An 18,781-nucleotide genomic window follows, 5' to 3' on the forward strand; every position below is an offset into this window, starting at 1 on the left:
CCTATACAGCTGAAGTTATCGACACCACTGTTTAAGTCTAGTATATTCCATTTAAGGAAGTGAACACTTGATAATAAATGTATATGTCACTAGAAATTGAATAGTTGCATTTTTGGTTGAAAAATGATTCATTTATTTGAAATATCATGTGAAAATTTAGTATTTTAGATTTGTGTGTATTTAACCCCTGTGAAGTTTCAAAGTGGAACTGTTAATTACAGAATAAAAATATTTAGAATGGAATAAAAAATGCTCATATTTGGGTAAATGAATAAAATGTAATATTTTGAACTTTAAAAAGAACTTCAGTGTTCTCAGCCAAACGGGAGCGTCAGGTATCTCTCTCACCTGCTGTCCTCGCCCGCCATCACAGAATAACATTCTGCACCGCAGCACTGGGCAAATGGATATTCTGATTTAGGGAAGTGCAACCGCCGTGGGCGCTGTGAAGTTAGCGTGGCTGACCCTTAGTCTAACTTTTTAATCTCGACTGAATCAATACAACCAAAAAGTTGGTAGGATTAACATCAAATATGAAAAATAAAACAATATTCATATTGTTGTAATAATACACCAAAGATGTACACTAAAAACACAAGTTTCAACATTATACTGAATTAGTTGAGTAGTAAGTTGAAAGTCTTTTATTAATTAGAAATCCTACCTGTTATCAATGTCCTGTTTTATCATTTATCATTTGTATTCCCATCGATTGAAGCTAGAAGTCAAACAGCCAGCACATTCCACCGTGAATACGGCGATATCTGTAACATTTCTTGCAGACAAAACCTCCCACAGTTATGGGAAAACAAACACAATGGATCATATATACTCCTTATCTCTTATGTCATTTTTATTTGCCATATGTTCAACAGCCAAACAGTCCTTTCCATGAATGTGTTTGGTCTCAGATGCTGCAGGCAGAAGAGGAGCAACCTGAGTGCTGATCCACAGCCTGGCACTGACACTGTAGCAGAGGGCCATGAAGATCCTGCTGCAGTACATTCCTCTTCTGAACGTGCAGGTGAAAACAATCAGGGACACGGCAGACAATCGCAGGGGGTAACACGACGGGGCAGGAACTGAAGCTAAACCAGGGACAAAAGAGGCAGGAAACTACAAATTAAAACAAGACAAAAACCTACACTGTGACAGCTTCACTATCAAAGTAAAACTTTCCACAAATACTGTGCACACAATGGACTAGGTCTTAGATGAGTGTTTTGTCTAGTATCCATATTTTATAGGGATGGATACCCTGTAAGTGATTTTTTTCAGGCAAATATGAAAAATAAAAAATAATTTCTGTGCGCCTTCTTCATTTATTGCTTAACCATTAACATATACAGTACACTGATATTTACATATCAGAACACAGTTACAGGTGTTCCCTTTATCCTGACAGCAAAACAAAAAAAAAACAGGTAGGCAGAGTAGCTGCAGAGAAAGGGCTCATTTTATCATGGGTATGCTGTTTTTGGAGCAGAGGTCAATAAACAACACAGTGAAGAAGAGTAAATCAGGCGCGACTGCTGACATCCAATCAGTGTCACTTTGACAATAATAAGATGCAATTATAAGAGCGTCACAAGCTGCAAATAATTTGCCTGCTATCTTTATCTCTCTGTCCCTCACTCTCTATCGGGACGTATGGACAATATGACTCTACCTGTGTTGTTTCCCTTACTTTTCTCTCTCTGTGTCCTCACTGTAAGGTGTAACCCAATTTCCAGTCTTACCTCATTACCACCATCTGCAGCCAAAATGTGCACACTTCATAACAGCTTTGAGCCAAGCTTTGTGGGCCACGGTGAATATGTTATTGGAGGGATCTTCCCTCTCCACTATAACCAAGAGATGCCAGACCTCAACTGCACCTACAGAGCACTGCCAGTGAAGTGCAATGGGTGAGTTTGATTGAAGTATCTAACTGACCAGTTTTCCATTGAATTGTGTCTGATTTTATGCAACTTTTGCTTCAAATGGTTTTTCATTCACCAGATTTGACTATAGAGTGTTTTTTGCCCTGACAAAAAACACATTGTATAAAGTGATGGCTTGAACTAATTGCACTTTAATCCCAAGTTAGAGATTTGTTTTAGAAAGTCATGGTCTTCTTTTATTTAAAGGATGTGTGATTTTCTAATATTTTGCTTAATCATTTTCCAAAATAATTTAGTTCGGTATCATTAAACAATGATGAATAGAAATATGCTTTATAGTAAACAACAATCAATTTGAATTAATAACTTGGAAGTTTAGCAACTGAATGTATCTATTTTCCACTGAAATTTGTCAATGTGAAATTTCTAAGTAACATCTAATACAAAATAAAAAGAGGATTTGAAAAAATGGGAATTCATTGAAAGATTCCAATCGAACATTTTTAATGCCTATATATGCCATGAATGACATGTGTCTGGCCGGGTTGCAGCTTTGATCCCAGAGCTTTCCGTTGGGCCCAAACTATGAGACTGGCAGTGGAGGAGATTAACCAGAGTGCGGACCTGTTGCCGAACTACACCCTTGGGTACAAAATATTTGATTCATGTGCATATCCGCTGACCGGCATGAGGGCTGCCCTGGCTGTGTTGAACGGGCTCAGCGAGCGTGACTCCCCCATGTGCCAGGGGGCTTCTCCGCTCCTCGCTGTGATCGGGGAATCAGGTTCTGCTCAATCTATTGTGGTGTCAAGAATCCTCCAGCCGTTCAGAATCCCAATGGTAATGACAACCTTTTTCTTCTTAATACCCCCAAAACTTTATCATAGCACCCTAAAAATCGTTCTTTTTTTCTGACAGATCAGCTACTTTTCTTCATGTGCCTGTTTCACTGACAGAAAACAATATCCCACCTTCTTCAGAGTAATCCCTAATGATGACTATCAGGTGAGGATTTGGCCTGAAGTGTGGATAATCATTGTAAAAAGGCATTTCTTGAAATTGTGATATATTTTTCCGTGGCTTGTTAATGCAATACAATCGCTGAATCATTTTAAAAGTATGTGAGTTAACATGTTTCTTCTACTGTGTTTGAGAGAGTTTCCGCTCTGTGCTGTTGAATGCAGGTGAAAGCCATCGCTCAGCTGCTGGTACGCTTCAACTGGACCTGGGTGGGGCTGGTGCGAGGGGACCATGAATACGGGCGATTTGCTGTGCAAGGATTACTGAGAGAATTACAGGGTACCAAAGTGTGTGTGGCGTACCAAGAAATGATCCCTCTGCTCTACAATCGCCAGAGGGCTTTGGAGATCATGGAGGTAGCTGTAATACACTGAGTTTAAAAACAATACATAGTTTTTTATTTACCCCAAGAAACTTTAGTTGTTGTTTCAAAACCAATACAAGTTTTAATCTCCCACAAAATGATTTAATAGTAGTTGTTGTTACCCACTGGATTTCAATTTGTCACAAAAATGTGGTGAAATGAGATGCAGTGTGTAACTTTCTTACAGAATATTATGGCAATAACACTAATAAGCAGTTATTTTACATTGCGTACATATGTCAGTTTTATCTGCTTCCATTTGTTTTTTCCCTCTAACTTGTGAAACTTTCCTTCTTCATCCTCTATATCTCTGTAAAGGTGATGCGTTTGTCTTCGGCAAAAGTGGTGGTGGTATTTTCAGCTGAGGGGGAGATGACACCGTTTTTGAGGGACTACATGATGCAGAACATCACTGGGATCCAGTGGGTGGCCAGTGAGGCCTGGGTGACAGCATCTGTCTTTACAGCCAGCGAGTTTTACCCCTACCTAGGGGGCACCATCGGCTTTGGCATCCAAAAAGGACATATCTCTAGACTCAGTTTCTACCTTCAGACTATTAACCCTCAGATGTATCCAAATAACATGCTGGTTAAGGAGCTGTGGGAGGCCCTGTATGGTTGCAATCCGTTTGCTTTGCCTGGCTCCCTGCTGCCTCCATGCTCCGGGCAGGAGCCCCTGTTGGAGCAACATTCAGCCTACATGAACACATCCAACACTAGGGTGGCCTATAATGTCTATAAAGCTGTATACGCAGTTGCTCATTCCCTGCACAACCTTCTTCTCTGTCAACCAGGCACCGGCCCTTTCCAAAACAAGTCATGTGCTCAAAGCAACAACATTCACCCCTGGCAGGTATAGCTCAGTCTTCTCATGTTTTTCTGTGGTGTGAATCACAGTTAGTCTTTCAGTGTATGACCTATTGCTTTTTCAGCTCCAGTACTACCTGCAGGAAGTGGAATTTAAGATTGCAGAAGAGAAGGTAAACTTTGACCTCAAGGGAGACTCCATACCATATTTTGATGTCCTCAACTGGCAGAGAGGCAAAGGAGGGAACATTGAATTTGTAAACGTGGGGTCGTTCGATGGAACCAAGCCTGCTGGAGAGGAGCTGGTGATCCAGGAGGACAGGATAATGTGGGCCTCTCATCAGAGAGAGGCAAGCTGCTCACACTGTGTTTTTACCTTCCTCAGATGCCAACTGTTGAGGTTCTGTAGGTTGAGGTGGAGGTAAGTCAGGTGGACAGGATTAGCTGGATCTGATGTGTTTCACTTTGAATTACGAGAACATTTCAAACCCAACGTACGCATGCCTCACTGTGTTTATTCATACATACAAATACATGTTATATTTTCTGCATACTCCTTTCACACTGCAGAGCTGAAAAGCAATGCTTTACTCCTTAGGTGCCAGTGTCTGTATGCAGTGCCAGCTGTCTTCCCGGGTCCCGGAAGGCTGTCCGTCGCGGGGAGCCTGTTTGCTGCTTTGACTGTGTACCATGTGACAGTGGCAAAATTAGCAATCAGACAAGTGAGCTCAAAATCCAGCTTTACTATTAATAAACAGGCCGATGAGTTATGGTCAGAGCAGAGAATAAAAGAATAGAACAGAATGAAACAAAAATCTGCTGTGGGCTAGCAAGGGAAGGAAAGTTGTCTACAATATGTATATATACATATACTATGTATATATACATATGTATAATAGTCTATGTTCAAGTATATATTCTACTACCATTAATATTTGAATACTGAATGTTTTAACTTTTTTGTTTTTACCATCTTCCCTAGATTCAATAGAGTGCACACTTTGTCCCGAAGACTTCTGGTCAAACAACGACAGAGCAGTCTGCATCCCCAAAAAGGTGGAGTTCTTGGGCTATGATTCATTGGGTATAGCCCTGACAGTGATCTCTGTAATGGGGGCTTGCATCACTATAGCTGTATTTGCAGTCTTTTTCTATCATAGAAACACAGTTATTGTCCGTATAAATAACTCTGAACTCAGCTTCTTCATCCTGTTTGCTCTCACTTTGTGTTTTCTGTGTTCCCTGGTGTTCATTGGAAAACCAACATTTTGGTCCTGCATGCTGCGCCACACCGCCTTTAGCATCACATTTTCACTTTGCATCTCTTGCATCCTGGGTAAGACCCTGGTGGTGTTGGCTGCATTCACTGCCACCCGTCCAGGGGACAACATCATGAAGTGGCTGGGGCCCAAACAACAGAGAACTATTATCTTTGTCAGCACGCTAATTCAGGTGATTATATGTGCCACATGGCTAATTGATGATCCACCTTTTCCATCCCCAAATACACAATACGAACTCTCAAAGATCATACTGGAGTGCAGTGTTGGGTCGAGCATTGCATTCTGGTGTGTTCTGGGATATATTGGTTTACAGGCCTCTCTGTGCTTTGTACTGGCTTTTCTTGCCCGTCGGTTGCCGGGCAACTTCAACGAAGCCAAGTTTATTACTTTCAGCATGTTGATTTTCTGTGCTGTCTGGCTGGCATTCATTCCTGCTTATGTCAGCTCTCCTGGAAACTATGCTGATGCAGTGGAGTCATTTGCAATTCTAGCTTCTAGCTTTGGCCTGTTGTTTTGCTTGTTTGCCCCAAAATGCTACATTATTTTATTGAAGCCAAAAAAGAATACAAAACAGCACCTAATGGTAAAATAAAATCATTGAAAAGCCATGGGTTAGTCCATTTTAGTTTTCATATCGATGTTGTTTATTGTAGGTACTTTTGTGATTTATTTAATGTTTCTGTAGTATAGTACATGTCATATAATTACAAAGAGCATATTATCTTAATGTATATTTCATGGATATAAAGCAGTGGAGACTATTCTGAGGAGTCTCTGGAGGTTATTTTGGGCGAAAACTGGGCTAATCTGCTGCCCTGTTATACCTGTTAGCTTACGTTTTTGATTTCTTTCTTGGACATTTGCAATTTATTTATGTATTTTTATGTATGTATGTATTTATAAAATCACATACTGTGTGTGCAAAGATTTTTAGTTGTTTATTAAATGATTTTGAAGGTGAAGGACCTTTTCCAGGAATGAAGGTTTCAATAATGTAATAAAAATAAATCTTAAATCTAAATGTTATATGTTAATGTTAAATTTAACATTTACAATCAGATTTAACATTTACATTTAACATTTACATTTATATGTAAATGGATGTAAGATGTTGCATGTATTTACATGATTTTGTCTCTAAATGTTTGAAAAAGTGATATATGAATATTGTCCTGCTTTTTTTTCATATGATAATGCTAAACTGCGCAGGATTTTAGAAAGTGCAAGATTTACAAACGGCGCCCCATACGTCTGCCTTTGCTAGTAGAGCAGGGGTTCTAATATCTTCATCTTCTCTTTTACTCACACAGGCCTTGTGCCAAGTTACCCCTTAACACTACAATGCTGTGGTTCAGTGAATTACGTAGACTTGGTGTTTCATTCTATTGGAAACAGAAAACCCCCAGAATCCATTATTCAACACTTTACTTAATAGGCTTCAAAGAACAACATTTCTGGTATTCTATATATACCCTTATAATATGTAAGGCATAAGAGAGTACACACAAACCAGGAATGTTGTTTCACATTTAAATATATTTGCATGATGTCTTGATAAACAATGTACTTTTGTTTGCCATTAAAAAGGACCACCAACATTTATGTGAGATATCTTCCGGTCATTCTTTTCTTAATGTTTCTTTCAGGCTGCAGTAGTATTATGTAACATTTTGGCACAAAAATACATAGCAAGAGTCCAAAACTTGAGGCTAATATAGCAAATACTTCCACAGCCACTGTGAACTTCCCAGGAGAGCTGACATAAGCTGGAATGAAAGAGATCCACACGGCCCAGAAGATCAGCATGCTGAAGGTGATAAGCTTTGCCTCATTAAAAGTATCCGGGAGCTTCCGTCCAAGGAATGCCAGGATGAGGCAGACAAAAGCCAGTAAACCAATGTAGCCCAGTACCAGATAAAATCCAGGAGGCCATGGCTCATTACACTCCACAACAATCTGTGTCCAACAATAGTAAAATACAGATCAACCAACGCTAAAAGTACAATGAATGCAACACATATAACACAAATTATTATCTTGGATTTTGTTACAATCTCCCGCACAAACACAAACAATAAAGCCCCTATGTGTAGGTAGGATTTAAACAAGTCTAACTTTCAGTTCTCCTCGTGAAAGTATCAAAAAAGACACTGCTGCACACTGTCATACTTACTTTTCCAGTTGTGGCTTGGTAGTTTGGATTCTTGAATGGGAAGGGAGGTGCACACAACAGACAAACAGCACAGAGACAAATCTGGGTGTAAAATAGAAAGAAAAGATATCCATTAAAAATACTCAGAAAATGTGAATGGTCATCACTTGAGGTCAAAGCAGTGGCGGTCCTGAAGGTCTCCTACCTGAGGAGCTGTGGTGCAAACGACCAACGTCCGCTGTTGACAGGGACCAAACTGCTTCAGGGCCCTTGAACCAGGTGCATTAGCATGAAAGGCCAAGAGGACAACTATGGTCTTAACAAGTAGGCAGGAGAGACAGAGGACAAAGCTAATCCCAAATGCTGCCTGGCGGAGCCTGCACGTCCATTCAGATGGCTGGCCAATGAACACCAGGGAACACAAGAAGCACAGCTTGAGTGACAGGAGAAGCAGGAAACTCATTTCTGAGTTGTTTGCCCTGACGATCGGTGTGGTACGGAAACGTTGAAAGACAGCAGTTACAAAGGTTGTCAGGACAACGCCCAGCAGGGTCAGTGTGACTAGGATGATGCCCATGATGTCGTGGAAGGACAGGAATTCTTCAACCCCAGCCACGCATTTCACACTGTCTTTGTCTGGCCAGTAGTATTCAGCACATTTTGTGCACTCTGTGGAACCTTTTAGAGACACGTAAAAAGGACACACAATGTGTAAACACACACAAACTCAAACTCCACAGATTGCAATTATATAGTATGCCTTAAAGAGTTTAGTAGCCTTTGGGTGACTGAATTTAGAAATTGTATGAATACGAAAAACATGGATGGGCCACCAGTCTGGTTGCTGATCTCTCCTTCTGCACAGGGCAAACAATCAAAGCAGCAGGGGGGCTCTCCTGGGCGTCTGGCTTGTCTGCTGCCAGGGGAGCATGGAGAACTACACTGAGACACAGGCACCTGAAGAAATAAAGATTTTAAACCACAACAAGATGTGCTTTTACTGCAGGTCAGATGTTTCGTGGAGTAAATATTTAAAGTGTCTTAAGAGTTACCAATCACCCACCTGAGACTGTCCCCTTGTCCACACAATGGTGCTGCGCTCTAGCTGCAATTGTTTTTTCAACGGAGCAGAACCATGATAGCTTCCCACTTTTATAAATCTAAAAACAGCATAAAATATTTTTTAAATCAGGGCAAACAAATATTTTGTTTCATCCTTCTTCAACAGCTTGTATGACATCTCACAAAACGTTACTGCTCTTTTTGTGTTGTCCTACGAAAGCCTGCAACACGTGTCGTTTTACTCTTGTTACATGCTTACAGTCTTTGGAAAATAATTTGACTTCACATGACACTCAACAGGAAAATTACTTGGCTAGATTTAGACAGCAAAACTACTGAATTAGGTTTAGATATATAAAAGATGTTGGGTTAAAGCAAGCATGGAGGTGTCGCATCAAAATCATCAATATGGATTGAGTATATATAATCTATATAGCCGTATATAATCAGTATATCTTCAAAAAACGGCACATTATTTTTTTAATAGTTCTTAATGAATACAATGAGCCTAATCAAAAACACAGTTATATTCCTAATGTAGCCTATTAGGTAAGTATAATATTCCACCTAATTTCACCCTCGCTGTCCTTCTGCCAGTTAATGATGTCATAGAGAGGAACCGGCTCTCCGTTGGGGAAAAAAAAAACGTTCTCCTCAAACTGGTTGGTGAAATTCACTGTCTTCAGATGATGCAGTAACTGTATGAAAGGAGGATACAAAACAAAATAAAGAGTATAGAACAATTTAAGAAAAAACTGAAATGATTACATAGTTCAAACAAAATGAAAAAAATTGAAGATGATTCTGTAGTGGTTCCACTTGCCTGGGCAGAAGTGAAGGATTTACGATTCTCACACATTCTATAATTGTTGGCGGAATCGCAGTTTAATAAAGTGTGAAGAGCATGGGCAATGGCGTACACAGCTTTATAAACATTATAGGATACTCTGACCCGAGATACATCTGTAAAAGTGTTGTGAATGTAACTCAGATCTTCTGAACCGGTGCAAACAGGCTTTTCAGCAGGATGACAGTCCTTTTTGTCATCAAAAGCATCCAATCCCATAAAGTTATCGATGGTATCTGCTTCATTTTCTTCAGACATGTTTCCACTAAATTCTAGCCTGCAGCTGAACAGTTCTTCCCAGAACATGTTGACGAATTCCATCCCAGTTTCGGGAGAAGGCCGGAGACTTAAAAGAAACTCTTTCAAGCCGGGGATCCAGACTCCAGGGAAAGAGAAGCCCAGCGTGCCCTCCAGGAGAGGGTGGAATCGGGGTGAGGTCAGCAGGCTAGCGGTTACCCACGCTTCACTAGCTACCCACTGGATTCCTGTCACATTTCTCTTAGCCAGCTGAAAAATAAGGCACACTTAAAATGAACATGATAAGGCAACCAGATTAGCACAATCAACAACAGTGTGATAATCCTAAATCTCATTTTATTACTTGGAATACTTTATAATATATCGTTTTATGTTCATGTAAAAATATTGGCTGAGATAAAGATAAGGTTGATAGATTTTTGACACATACATTGTTTTTTTTTACATTTAGGAATGCATTGTTTAAATTAAGTTTAAAACACATAACAGAACGATCAATCAACGATCAGTCAATTTCCAAAAATGAAAATTGATATCTGGCATCATCCTCTAAAGTTTTTATTTTCAGAAGACGCAGGCCGGCGTCACACAACTAGTTGGCTCAATGATGGTTGAGAACACCTAAAAAAGAGTTCTTACCTCTAAGATCAGGTCCATAAGCTGTCCCTCTGTTGCAAACACCACCACTACTACAGCGGTAGAACTCTGCAGCCTGTCGGCCATTTCTTGTATCTCAGTAGCTGTGGGTGTTTTCGGGATGGTCAGATGAAATGCCACACACCCACCTTGTTGTTGAAACTGGTTGGAAAATTCGTGGATACCATATTGACTGTAGTCGTCCTGAAATATACAGTATATAGAGAGGTTTTGTTATTCAGGTTGGTATGTTCATCTAACGGTGCGGTATTCAGATAAATTGATGATCTCACCGTGGTCCCTATTGTGCCCACCCAGAACCAGCCCAAGTAGGTCACCAGCTGGACAAGCCCTTTAACTTGAAATACATCACTTGGCACAGTCCGCAAGAATGACGGGTACATATACTTATCACTAAGACATGTGCAAGTGGCAAAATAACTCACCTGTATTGGAGACAAAATGAACAGTAGTGAGCTAACTCTGAAGCAAAACACAACCAAATCAAGCTTAGTTTTTTGATTTATCAGTAAAAAACACGGTTTCTGCTATTTCAGTCCTTTTTTACCAGTGGCAGGTTGAATGGGCCAAGGGTGTGAGCCACAGCTCTTGTAGGGGAAGATGATGCAGGACCAATCACAGCTGACACAGGAGAATCAGCCAGACATGAAGGTAAGGCTGGCGATTGTTTATTTCTATCTATTCTCTCCCCTGTTTCATTCCCAGAATTATTAAGACTATGAACCATTTCGCCAATAATCTCTGAGCCTTTATTTTTTATTCTTCTCTGCATCCTTTCCTTTTTTTTATTTTCTTCTCTTTTTACCCATTCCGATTCAGTAATGTTGTCTCTTGACTCATCAAATATTTTTGCATTTTCTTCCATTTGTTTAATCTCACTCATCACAGCTTTTGATGGACTGACTAAAGACAAAAGAGCCTTTAGGCTTGTGTCGACCTGATCACAGCTGTCCACAATATTATAGCCCAGTTTAACACCTGGTAACAGGCTGGAATTACGATTTATTTCCTCCACTGCAAACACCATGGTCATCATCCAGCGGAAGGCTCTGTGGTCAAAGCTGCAGATGATTAAATAGAATGCATATAATTCATCCTGACATATCTCAAATATTTAGGAGCATAAATATCCAATCACAGCAAGAAGCAAATGTAATCATTTTTGTTAAAAAATAATAAATGTAAAACAATTTTTTACATGTTGGATTATATAAAATAGAAACATTATTCTCACACTTACCCTCTGCAAGATGTGAGCTGAGGTTCGCTGTGGTAGCTTTGCTCTGGCCTATCAGCCATGTAATGCAGAGGGAAAAGTCCTCCAATCACAACATCTCCTTCTGACTGCAGGGCCAGAGGCTCACCGTTTGATAGTTTCAAACAAGACGATGAACTTGAACCGACCCCACTCACTCCCTCCTCCCTATCCCCCACCACACTGCCCTCAAAAACTGGTTCTTCTCTTGCCTTCACATCAGATAACAGTGGAAAAATGAGGCTAAATAAGGCCCAAAGAACTATCCAGGGAGAAACCATAACAATTGTATAGTGCAATGTCCATACAAAACCCAAGATGTTTATTGGAGACGACGACTGACCAACATATTCTCTGAAAGGGTGAGAAGAAGATTATAAAAAAACTATGATGCTTGCTTCATTTCATGGGTCCCATGCGTCATCCCGAGATCAACCAATCACAATAAATTGAAATGAAATACTTGCAGCCTAATATCTATTAACTCCATGCTGACTGATCCTTTAGATCTGACTTGGCTCAATCTAGTGCAAGTCACATGATTTGCCTAATGGGGAGGCAGGAATTAAAAAAATGTTACATGTACAACTGAAATTTACAACTGCCAAAAAACTTAATCCGTAATGTCTTATATGTGGACGTTGTCGTTCTGGCAACCACAGCGGCCGGTATTTTACTGTATATTGTTTTTAAAGTAATTTACTATAAACAAATAACGGTTCCGAACGGTGAAATGTGCAGTTAGAAAAAAAATCCTGTAATACGTTGATGCTGTCATTTTTACGGTGGAGCTCTGGCAACCACTGTTGCCAGTATTTCACTGTATTTTCAACAGATTTTTTTTTTCGGTGCACGTTGATCTGTATATTTAACACTTATACAATTATTTTCTCTCTCTTGTCTTAAAAGACATCACGCTAATTTCATCCTAACCTTAATACAGTTAGATGTATCAAAATAACACGTTGGAATAGTTTATTTTTGTAGTTGAATGTTGCCTTACACAAATTGTTAAAATAGCATTCATTTTCATAAAAACATGGAGGAATAAAACTCTTATTGTTGTTGTAGATTGTGACTTTGTTTATTTACTTTATTTCATATGTTCAGCCTAAGAAAGAAGATTATATCATAGTAAAGCTACATTACTCCATGTTAAATATTAGGCAATATTACACGTTTTAATCAAGAAGGTAAAGGACAAATGTACATATAGTGATTTGCCTGTATGTTTAACTATTTTGCATTTTTGTTCATTAAATGCTTCTTGGTGTTTTTTTCTGGTTTAAACAATATAATGAAACACTTTGGAGCAAATAGGCACAACATCAGTCCAAAACTGGAGGCCAGAATGGCAAATATCTCCACAGCCACAGTAAATTTACCAGGAGAGCTGACATACGCTGGGATAAAGGTGACCCAGACTGCACAGAATATCAGCATGCTGAACGTGATGAGCTTGGCTTCATTAAAATTATCAGGTAGTTTCCGGGCTAGGGCAGCTAGCACAAAGCAAAACACAGCCAGCAGGCCGATGTACCCGAGCACCGCCCAGAACCCAAAAGTGGAGCCCAGTGCACACTCCAGGATGATTTTCTCCTTGTACGTGGTTAGGTTTTTCCTTGGAAAAGGAGGGCTAAGAACCAACCAAAGGGTACATATTACAACTTGAATGAAGGTAAAAGACACTACGGTCATTCTTTGTTGTGGAGGACCAAACCACTTCATGACATTACCACCTGGGAGAGTGGCTTTAAAGGCCATTAACACGACTATCGTTTTTCCAAGAACACAAGACATACAGAGGACGAAGGTGATCCCAAATGCTGTGTGGCGCAGCATGCAGGACCAGTCAGAGGGGGCTCCAATGAAAGTTAATGAGCATAAGAAACACAGAGTCAGAGAGAAGAGCAGCAGGAAGCTCAGCTCAGAGTTGTTGGCCCTGACAATCGGGGATGTCCTATGACGGTGGAACACAGCCGCTGTTAGGACGACAAGACAGGCCCCTCCAACTGAGAATGCACACAGGATGATTCCTAGACCCTCGTTGAAGGAAAGAAACTCTACAGGCTTGGGGAGACAAATGTTTCTCTTTGCATTAGGCCAGAATTCCTCGGGGCAAGTGAAGCAATCAGAGGAATCTGTAAAAATAAAAAGAGAGGATTTGTAGGGTATATTTGATGCTGTACAGTTAAAATGCTAATAGAAATTTACAACACTCATTAATAATAGCAGTAAATGACAAATGACAAATTGATTTGAGATTTGAAAATGTGAGTCTCGGATGTATTTCAGAATAAGCACTATAGGAAGGTTACAGCTATGGAGAACTCTCATAATCTGGTTTGAACAAGGACTTTGAATTGGATCTGTTGTGGGAGAGCTTGAGGTTCTGGAGGACAGGACTGATGTGATAACAGCAGCGATGTTGTGTGAGGAGACAATGAGGATAATAGGAAGCATGTCTCTAAAGTCCCTGCTGTTATCTGCTATTATAGTGTGTTTAAACATTCATTATTAAGCAGAATGCTAGAATCAAAAACAGAACAGCCTGAAATGTGCCAGCGTTCAACTAATCTACCGTCGCAAAGACAGTACCTGTGGCATTGCTTATCTCTCCCTCAGGACAGGGTATACAATCAAAACAGCAGACGGGTTTTCCTTTCTGCAGCACTTTACGAGTTCCTCCAGGACAGCTGGTGGTACACACTGACGCAGGCGCCTGCCACATAGATATAAACAAAGTCATACATAGTCGGGTGTGCGACAAATGCAAGGTTTTTTAACACTTTGAGCCATCAGGGTGAAACGGTGCCATTCCCAGATTTAAATGAGTTTGATGTTCCTTGACCAAATTTAAAACAAATAATATAATCATATTTGATAAAAAAATCTCAGACCCAGTGAATTAAATTTAAATTAAGCTATAGACTTTAAAGTTATTTCACAATTCTCCCTAGTGCTTCTTAAAATTATTGAACTAACTAAATGTAAAACGTCCAAGCTCATCATACCTGGTCACATATGTTCTTTTTCATTTAGTTGTAGTTCATAGTTTTTTATTTTATTTGTCCATCTCACTCATTAATGACTACTTTCACTTTGTTTATTTGATATTCTTTTCATACATATTATATTTACTAGTTTATTTAGGTTATGATATTGTAATGTAAATGTATGGTCAAAGCTGTGTGGCCTCCGCATGTATCTGTGTATGTCCTCATTATGCAGCTACGTCAATGCAAATTACTATTTGTGGCTATATGTTGTTGTGATTTTGGGAGAGTGTACTATAACTATGGATCCCAGTAGAGGACTTAACTTATAAATACTAATAACTAATACTAATAACTTACCTATACAAAATACTAATAACTTCCCTATACAAATAGGATTACATTTTCATAATGTTGTTTAACCCTGCAGTGAAGAAATCTGTCTTCACTGCAGGGTAACAATTGCAGTGACCATAAAACGTTTCTCCACATATCATATAGTTTAATATCAGTTCATATTTGAATGTATTAAAAAAGGGTTTATCTCCCTACTTGTGTGCCACCTTCCACCCAAGTGAGGTTTCTATCGATGCGGAGTTTCTGGCCCAGAGGCAGTGACGCATCGTAGTATCCTACTGTCACCAACTCAATCCTGCCAGACTCAGTGTTTTGCCAATTGACCAGCTCGTACGCGGCCACAGGATCCCCGTTGACGTCAAATGACACTTCATAACCATTTTGTGAAATATTCACATGTTTCAGTTGTGTAAGAACCTGTGAAGACAATGAACAATAAGAAAGTGAGGATAACATTTGAATTTGATGTCGTACTTTAAGCAAAAAGGACAGAAACAGGATATTCACATATTTTTTTGACACACCTCTTTAATCTCTACGCTGGTGAGTTTGTCACACTGGGTTATAGAATGTGTTTCCTTACACACTGCATTATGAATTGCATGTGCTATTGCATAAACAGCCTTGTACACCATGTTAGTGATTCGCAGCTGAGATGTGTCAGTGTACGGGCTGTGGATTGTATTTATGTCTTCAGTTCCATCACAAACATTATTGTCCGTGGCTGATCCGGAAAACACAAAAAAAATTGCCATGAAATAAACGTGTCTTTGTTCAACATGAAGAGATCCCCATATTAATCTAAGGGTTGGCCTGAAATAACTGTTAACCTTTTCCAAGACAGTTTGAACTGAACTATAAGAAACATAGCAGAACACACCCAAGGTGGAACTGTGGTTGCCTTTTATGTTATAGTTATATAAGTTAAAGATCTGCAAAACGTTCTCACTTTTTTCCAGCCTGCAGTTAAATTGTTCCTCCCAGAACTCAGTCAGCACCGGAGAGGCAGACACTTCAGAGGGAGGGAGATCCAGCAGGAAGTCTCTCAGTCCTGGGATGAGAGCTCGCTCAATGCCAAATCCGATTGCTCCAGCACAGAAACTGAACCTCAGCATGTCTGGGTCAGTTACCCAGGACTCGCTGCCTATCCACTGGCGAGGTGGAGAGGGCTTCAATGACAGCTCCTCCAGCAGAATCCTCAAGTCTCCAGATGTTGTAAATGCCACAATAACCAGGGCTGTCGACCTGGAGGGAAATTTAAGTACATCAAGATATAAAAACAAGGGACTTCTAAAAAATAGGTAGAAAGCTAGTTGACAGAAACACATGGGATGTGTTTTTAGGTGTTCATGAGCAGTGTTGGATTTAATTAAAAAAATTAAAAAAGGTTCTAACAATGAAGTAATCTTCAATCTCATATTTCACAGAACATTGTTGTGGGTTCAAGTGTAGAAGGTTAGCGTGAGCACGAGGAAACATTTCAAGCACACAATCATTGAATGTAGAAACCTGCGGATGATGTCGGCTACTCTCTGGATCCTGCTACGTGGGTTGGTCCGATAGAAAGATTCTGAATATTCCACACAGATCCCCTCTTTGTGCGCTGCCTTCAGGAAAGACGCCATACCACTGTTCCCATAATCCGAATCCGATCGGATAGCACCTATCCAAGTCCAACCAAAGTGTTTGACCAGCTTGGCCAGCGCGTCAGCCTGGAACTGGTCACTCGGGATGGTTCTGAAGAAACTGGGGTACTGTTGCTTATCAGACAGGCATGCACAGGTGGCAAAGTGACTAACCTAGAGGAAAACAACCAATTATTTAACAGGACTGATACTAAAAAGGCAATGGTCTAAATCACTACGTTGCATTGATTCAAATTATTTACCAGCGGAATGTTAAAGGACCCGATGATGCGCGACATGCTGATGGATGGCGTGGACCCGGACTCACCGACCACGGCAATCACCGTACCCGATTGAGAGCAATTGTCCCCGGCGTGAAACACCGGGTCAAGGCCGCTTAAAAGCTGGAATGCCGCGTGCACCGCAACAGGCACAGACGCGCACGAGTCGTAGATCTGATAACCGAGTTTGATGCCCGGCAGCAGCTTCGTGCTGTTGTTGATCTCCTTGATGGCGAAGATCATTGCGCGCGAGAAGCGCAGTTCACGAGAGTCGATGCTGCACACAGACAAAATATTTATGCCATATCATTAGGATCATATTAACTGATGTAGTCAATTGAGAACATCTTCAATTCAGAGTTATTGACAATTATAGCTGCACTTCCAATGGAAACCAAAATTACATAGAGGGGTTGCTTCAACACCAATTTCAAGATCAACATTTACCAGCATCATGATACAAAAAAAATACATTTTAATTCGTCAATAATTTAATTTAATTTTTATTTTATTTTGTTTTTTAGCTCACTAATGTTTTTGTTGAGAAACAAACAAAATAATATAGATATCTTTCTTTCTGTACATTTCCAGTAAGTAAGTAAGAGTACATCCTCTAGCACTTCTCTCTCCTACTAACCTCCCTGAGCATCTTATCAGATCAGGCATGGTGGTGTAGTTATTTGTCACTGTGTAAGTGTAGTGGTGTATAGACAAAACACCACCAACAACATAGTCACCATCCATTGAGAATGCAGGTAGACGAGTGGCACCCTGCAGCTTACATTCCACAGATGAGCCCTCATCGCTGACTCCAACACCAGTCCTATCCTCTGTAAGCCCAGCCCTTTGTTTCACTCCATCCACAGAACCATGCAAAGCAAGAGCTAAGTTCAGCTCATACAAACCCAGCGACAGGATCAGACCAATGAAGAGAGCAAAGATCTCCATCCCTCAACAGTCCTCATGTGTTTTCACTGCTTTATATAGAGTTTCAGACCAAAACTTTCCTCAGATGGTCAGCTTTCTCGACGTCAGAGAGAGGATGTTCTTAACCAGTGGCCTTTGATTGACTCATGTGGAAGCCTTTTTGTGTACACCTTTTTTTTCTTTTAGCTCATATTACACGTCAATGACTAATTGTTATTGTGTAGTTAAATTGTTGATTAAATAAGTGAAAGAAACACATTTTTTATTTTATTTTCTTTATACATCTTCTATTTACTTTATATTATTGCTATTATGCAATGTGTAGGATATTAAAAAATGAATTGACGACCAGGTTCATAAATTAACTATAGATAAAATGCATTTAGTGTACAACTAAAAACAACCATGATTCTGGAGATATGTATTTGATAAAGTAATGGGAATGTTGTAAAACCACTGTAATTTTGAAACTGTAATCAATAGAATAATTTCAATGTACAGTTATGATTGTATTCAATGTAATGTGATCTACCAAAATGCATTAATGTAATACTTGATAATGCCACAACTGATAGACTGAGAGGCCTTCAAAAGCCAAGCTACATTGAACTCACCAGGAGACCACTCCCAGGGGACGTGGTCACCACTCCCAAGGGGCGTGGTCACAGACTTTCACACCTTTACTGATTGGTATAAATACATGTAGGCAGCCATTGTTCTCGAGTTCGCTGGTTGTAAAAAACAGACATGGTCTAGGGATGGTCGAGAGACTGCCCTGTGGCCTGTTGGTTGCGTAGACCAGCGGCTTCACCCTGAAATTCTAACTCCTATGGGCTCACCACCTGTGGGGGAAACCGATGCGGTCGGGTCCGCTGCTATAAGGCTGGCAGTGACAGTGGGCAGTGGCGTATCCTGAACATTTTTACTGGGGTGGCCAAGATGGGACACAAAGCTAGTGTGGGGTGGCCATGGTAGACGGCGCTGCCCCCATTTAAGCAGCAATTTAAC

The 18,781-nt window shown here is 40.2% G+C and overlaps 2 protein-coding genes and 1 long non-coding RNA gene across 3 annotated transcripts in view; 1 reads left to right on the top strand and 2 right to left on the bottom strand.

The window, feature by feature from the left end:
- LOC134127038 (uncharacterized) overlaps positions 1 to 18,781 on the bottom strand; it is a 90,278-nt gene that overhangs the window by 51,426 nt on the left and 20,071 nt on the right. The gene's annotated exons all lie outside the window — the stretch shown is intronic.
- On the top strand, positions 1,843 to 5,948 carry LOC119208675 (extracellular calcium-sensing receptor-like). The gene is made up of 9 exons (XM_037457809.2): positions 1,843 to 1,907; positions 2,435 to 2,723; positions 2,802 to 2,888; positions 3,068 to 3,259; positions 3,586 to 3,832; positions 3,908 to 4,119; positions 4,199 to 4,405; positions 4,672 to 4,795; positions 5,056 to 5,948. Exons 1-9 carry the CDS (start codon positions 1,858 to 1,860, stop codon positions 5,946 to 5,948), a joined length of 2,301 nt encoding a protein of 766 aa, XP_037313706.2. The 5' UTR covers positions 1,843 to 1,857.
- On the bottom strand, positions 6,881 to 17,512 carry LOC119227237 (vomeronasal type-2 receptor 1-like). Its single transcript, XM_037485880.2, has 20 exons — positions 17,484 to 17,512; positions 16,829 to 17,123; positions 16,450 to 16,739; positions 15,890 to 16,185; positions 15,465 to 15,664; positions 15,136 to 15,357; positions 14,186 to 14,309; positions 12,825 to 13,728; positions 11,233 to 11,393; positions 10,880 to 11,010; positions 10,605 to 10,757; positions 10,315 to 10,515; positions 9,658 to 9,924; positions 9,394 to 9,606; positions 9,138 to 9,268; positions 8,572 to 8,668; positions 8,342 to 8,465; positions 7,714 to 8,186; positions 7,530 to 7,610; positions 6,881 to 7,312 (listed from the first exon to the last, which is right to left on the bottom strand). Exons 1-20 carry the CDS (start codon positions 17,510 to 17,512, stop codon positions 6,956 to 6,958), a joined length of 4,749 nt encoding a protein of 1,582 aa, XP_037341777.2. The 3' UTR covers positions 6,881 to 6,955.

This window comes from Pungitius pungitius, chromosome 3 (genome assembly GCF_949316345.1).
Source record: "Pungitius pungitius chromosome 3, fPunPun2.1, whole genome shotgun sequence".
Classification (NCBI taxonomy): domain Eukaryota; kingdom Metazoa; phylum Chordata; class Actinopteri; order Perciformes; family Gasterosteidae; genus Pungitius; species Pungitius pungitius.

Coding starts and splice junctions, on each gene's coding strand:
- LOC119208675 (XM_037457809.2), top strand. CDS start 1,858: ATGCCAGACCTCAACTGCACCTACAGAGCACTGCCAGTGAAGTGCAAT. Junction 3,833..3,907: donor CCTTCAGACTATTAACCCTC/AGATGTATCCAA, acceptor TTGCTTTGCCTG/GCTCCCTGCTGCCTCCATGC. Junction 4,120..4,198: donor ACAACATTCACCCCTGGCAG/GTATAGCTCAGT, acceptor TTGCTTTTTCAG/CTCCAGTACTACCTGCAGGA.
- LOC119227237 (XM_037485880.2), bottom strand. CDS start 17,512: ATGCCTGATCTGATAAGATGCTCAGGGAG. Junction 15,665..15,889: donor TAACTGCAGGCTGGAAAAAA/GTGAGAACGTTT, acceptor TTTCCGGATCAG/CCACGGACAATAATGTTTGT. Junction 9,269..9,393: donor AATCCTTCACTTCTGCCCAG/GCAAGTGGAACC, acceptor CCTTTCATACAG/TTACTGCATCATCTGAAGAC.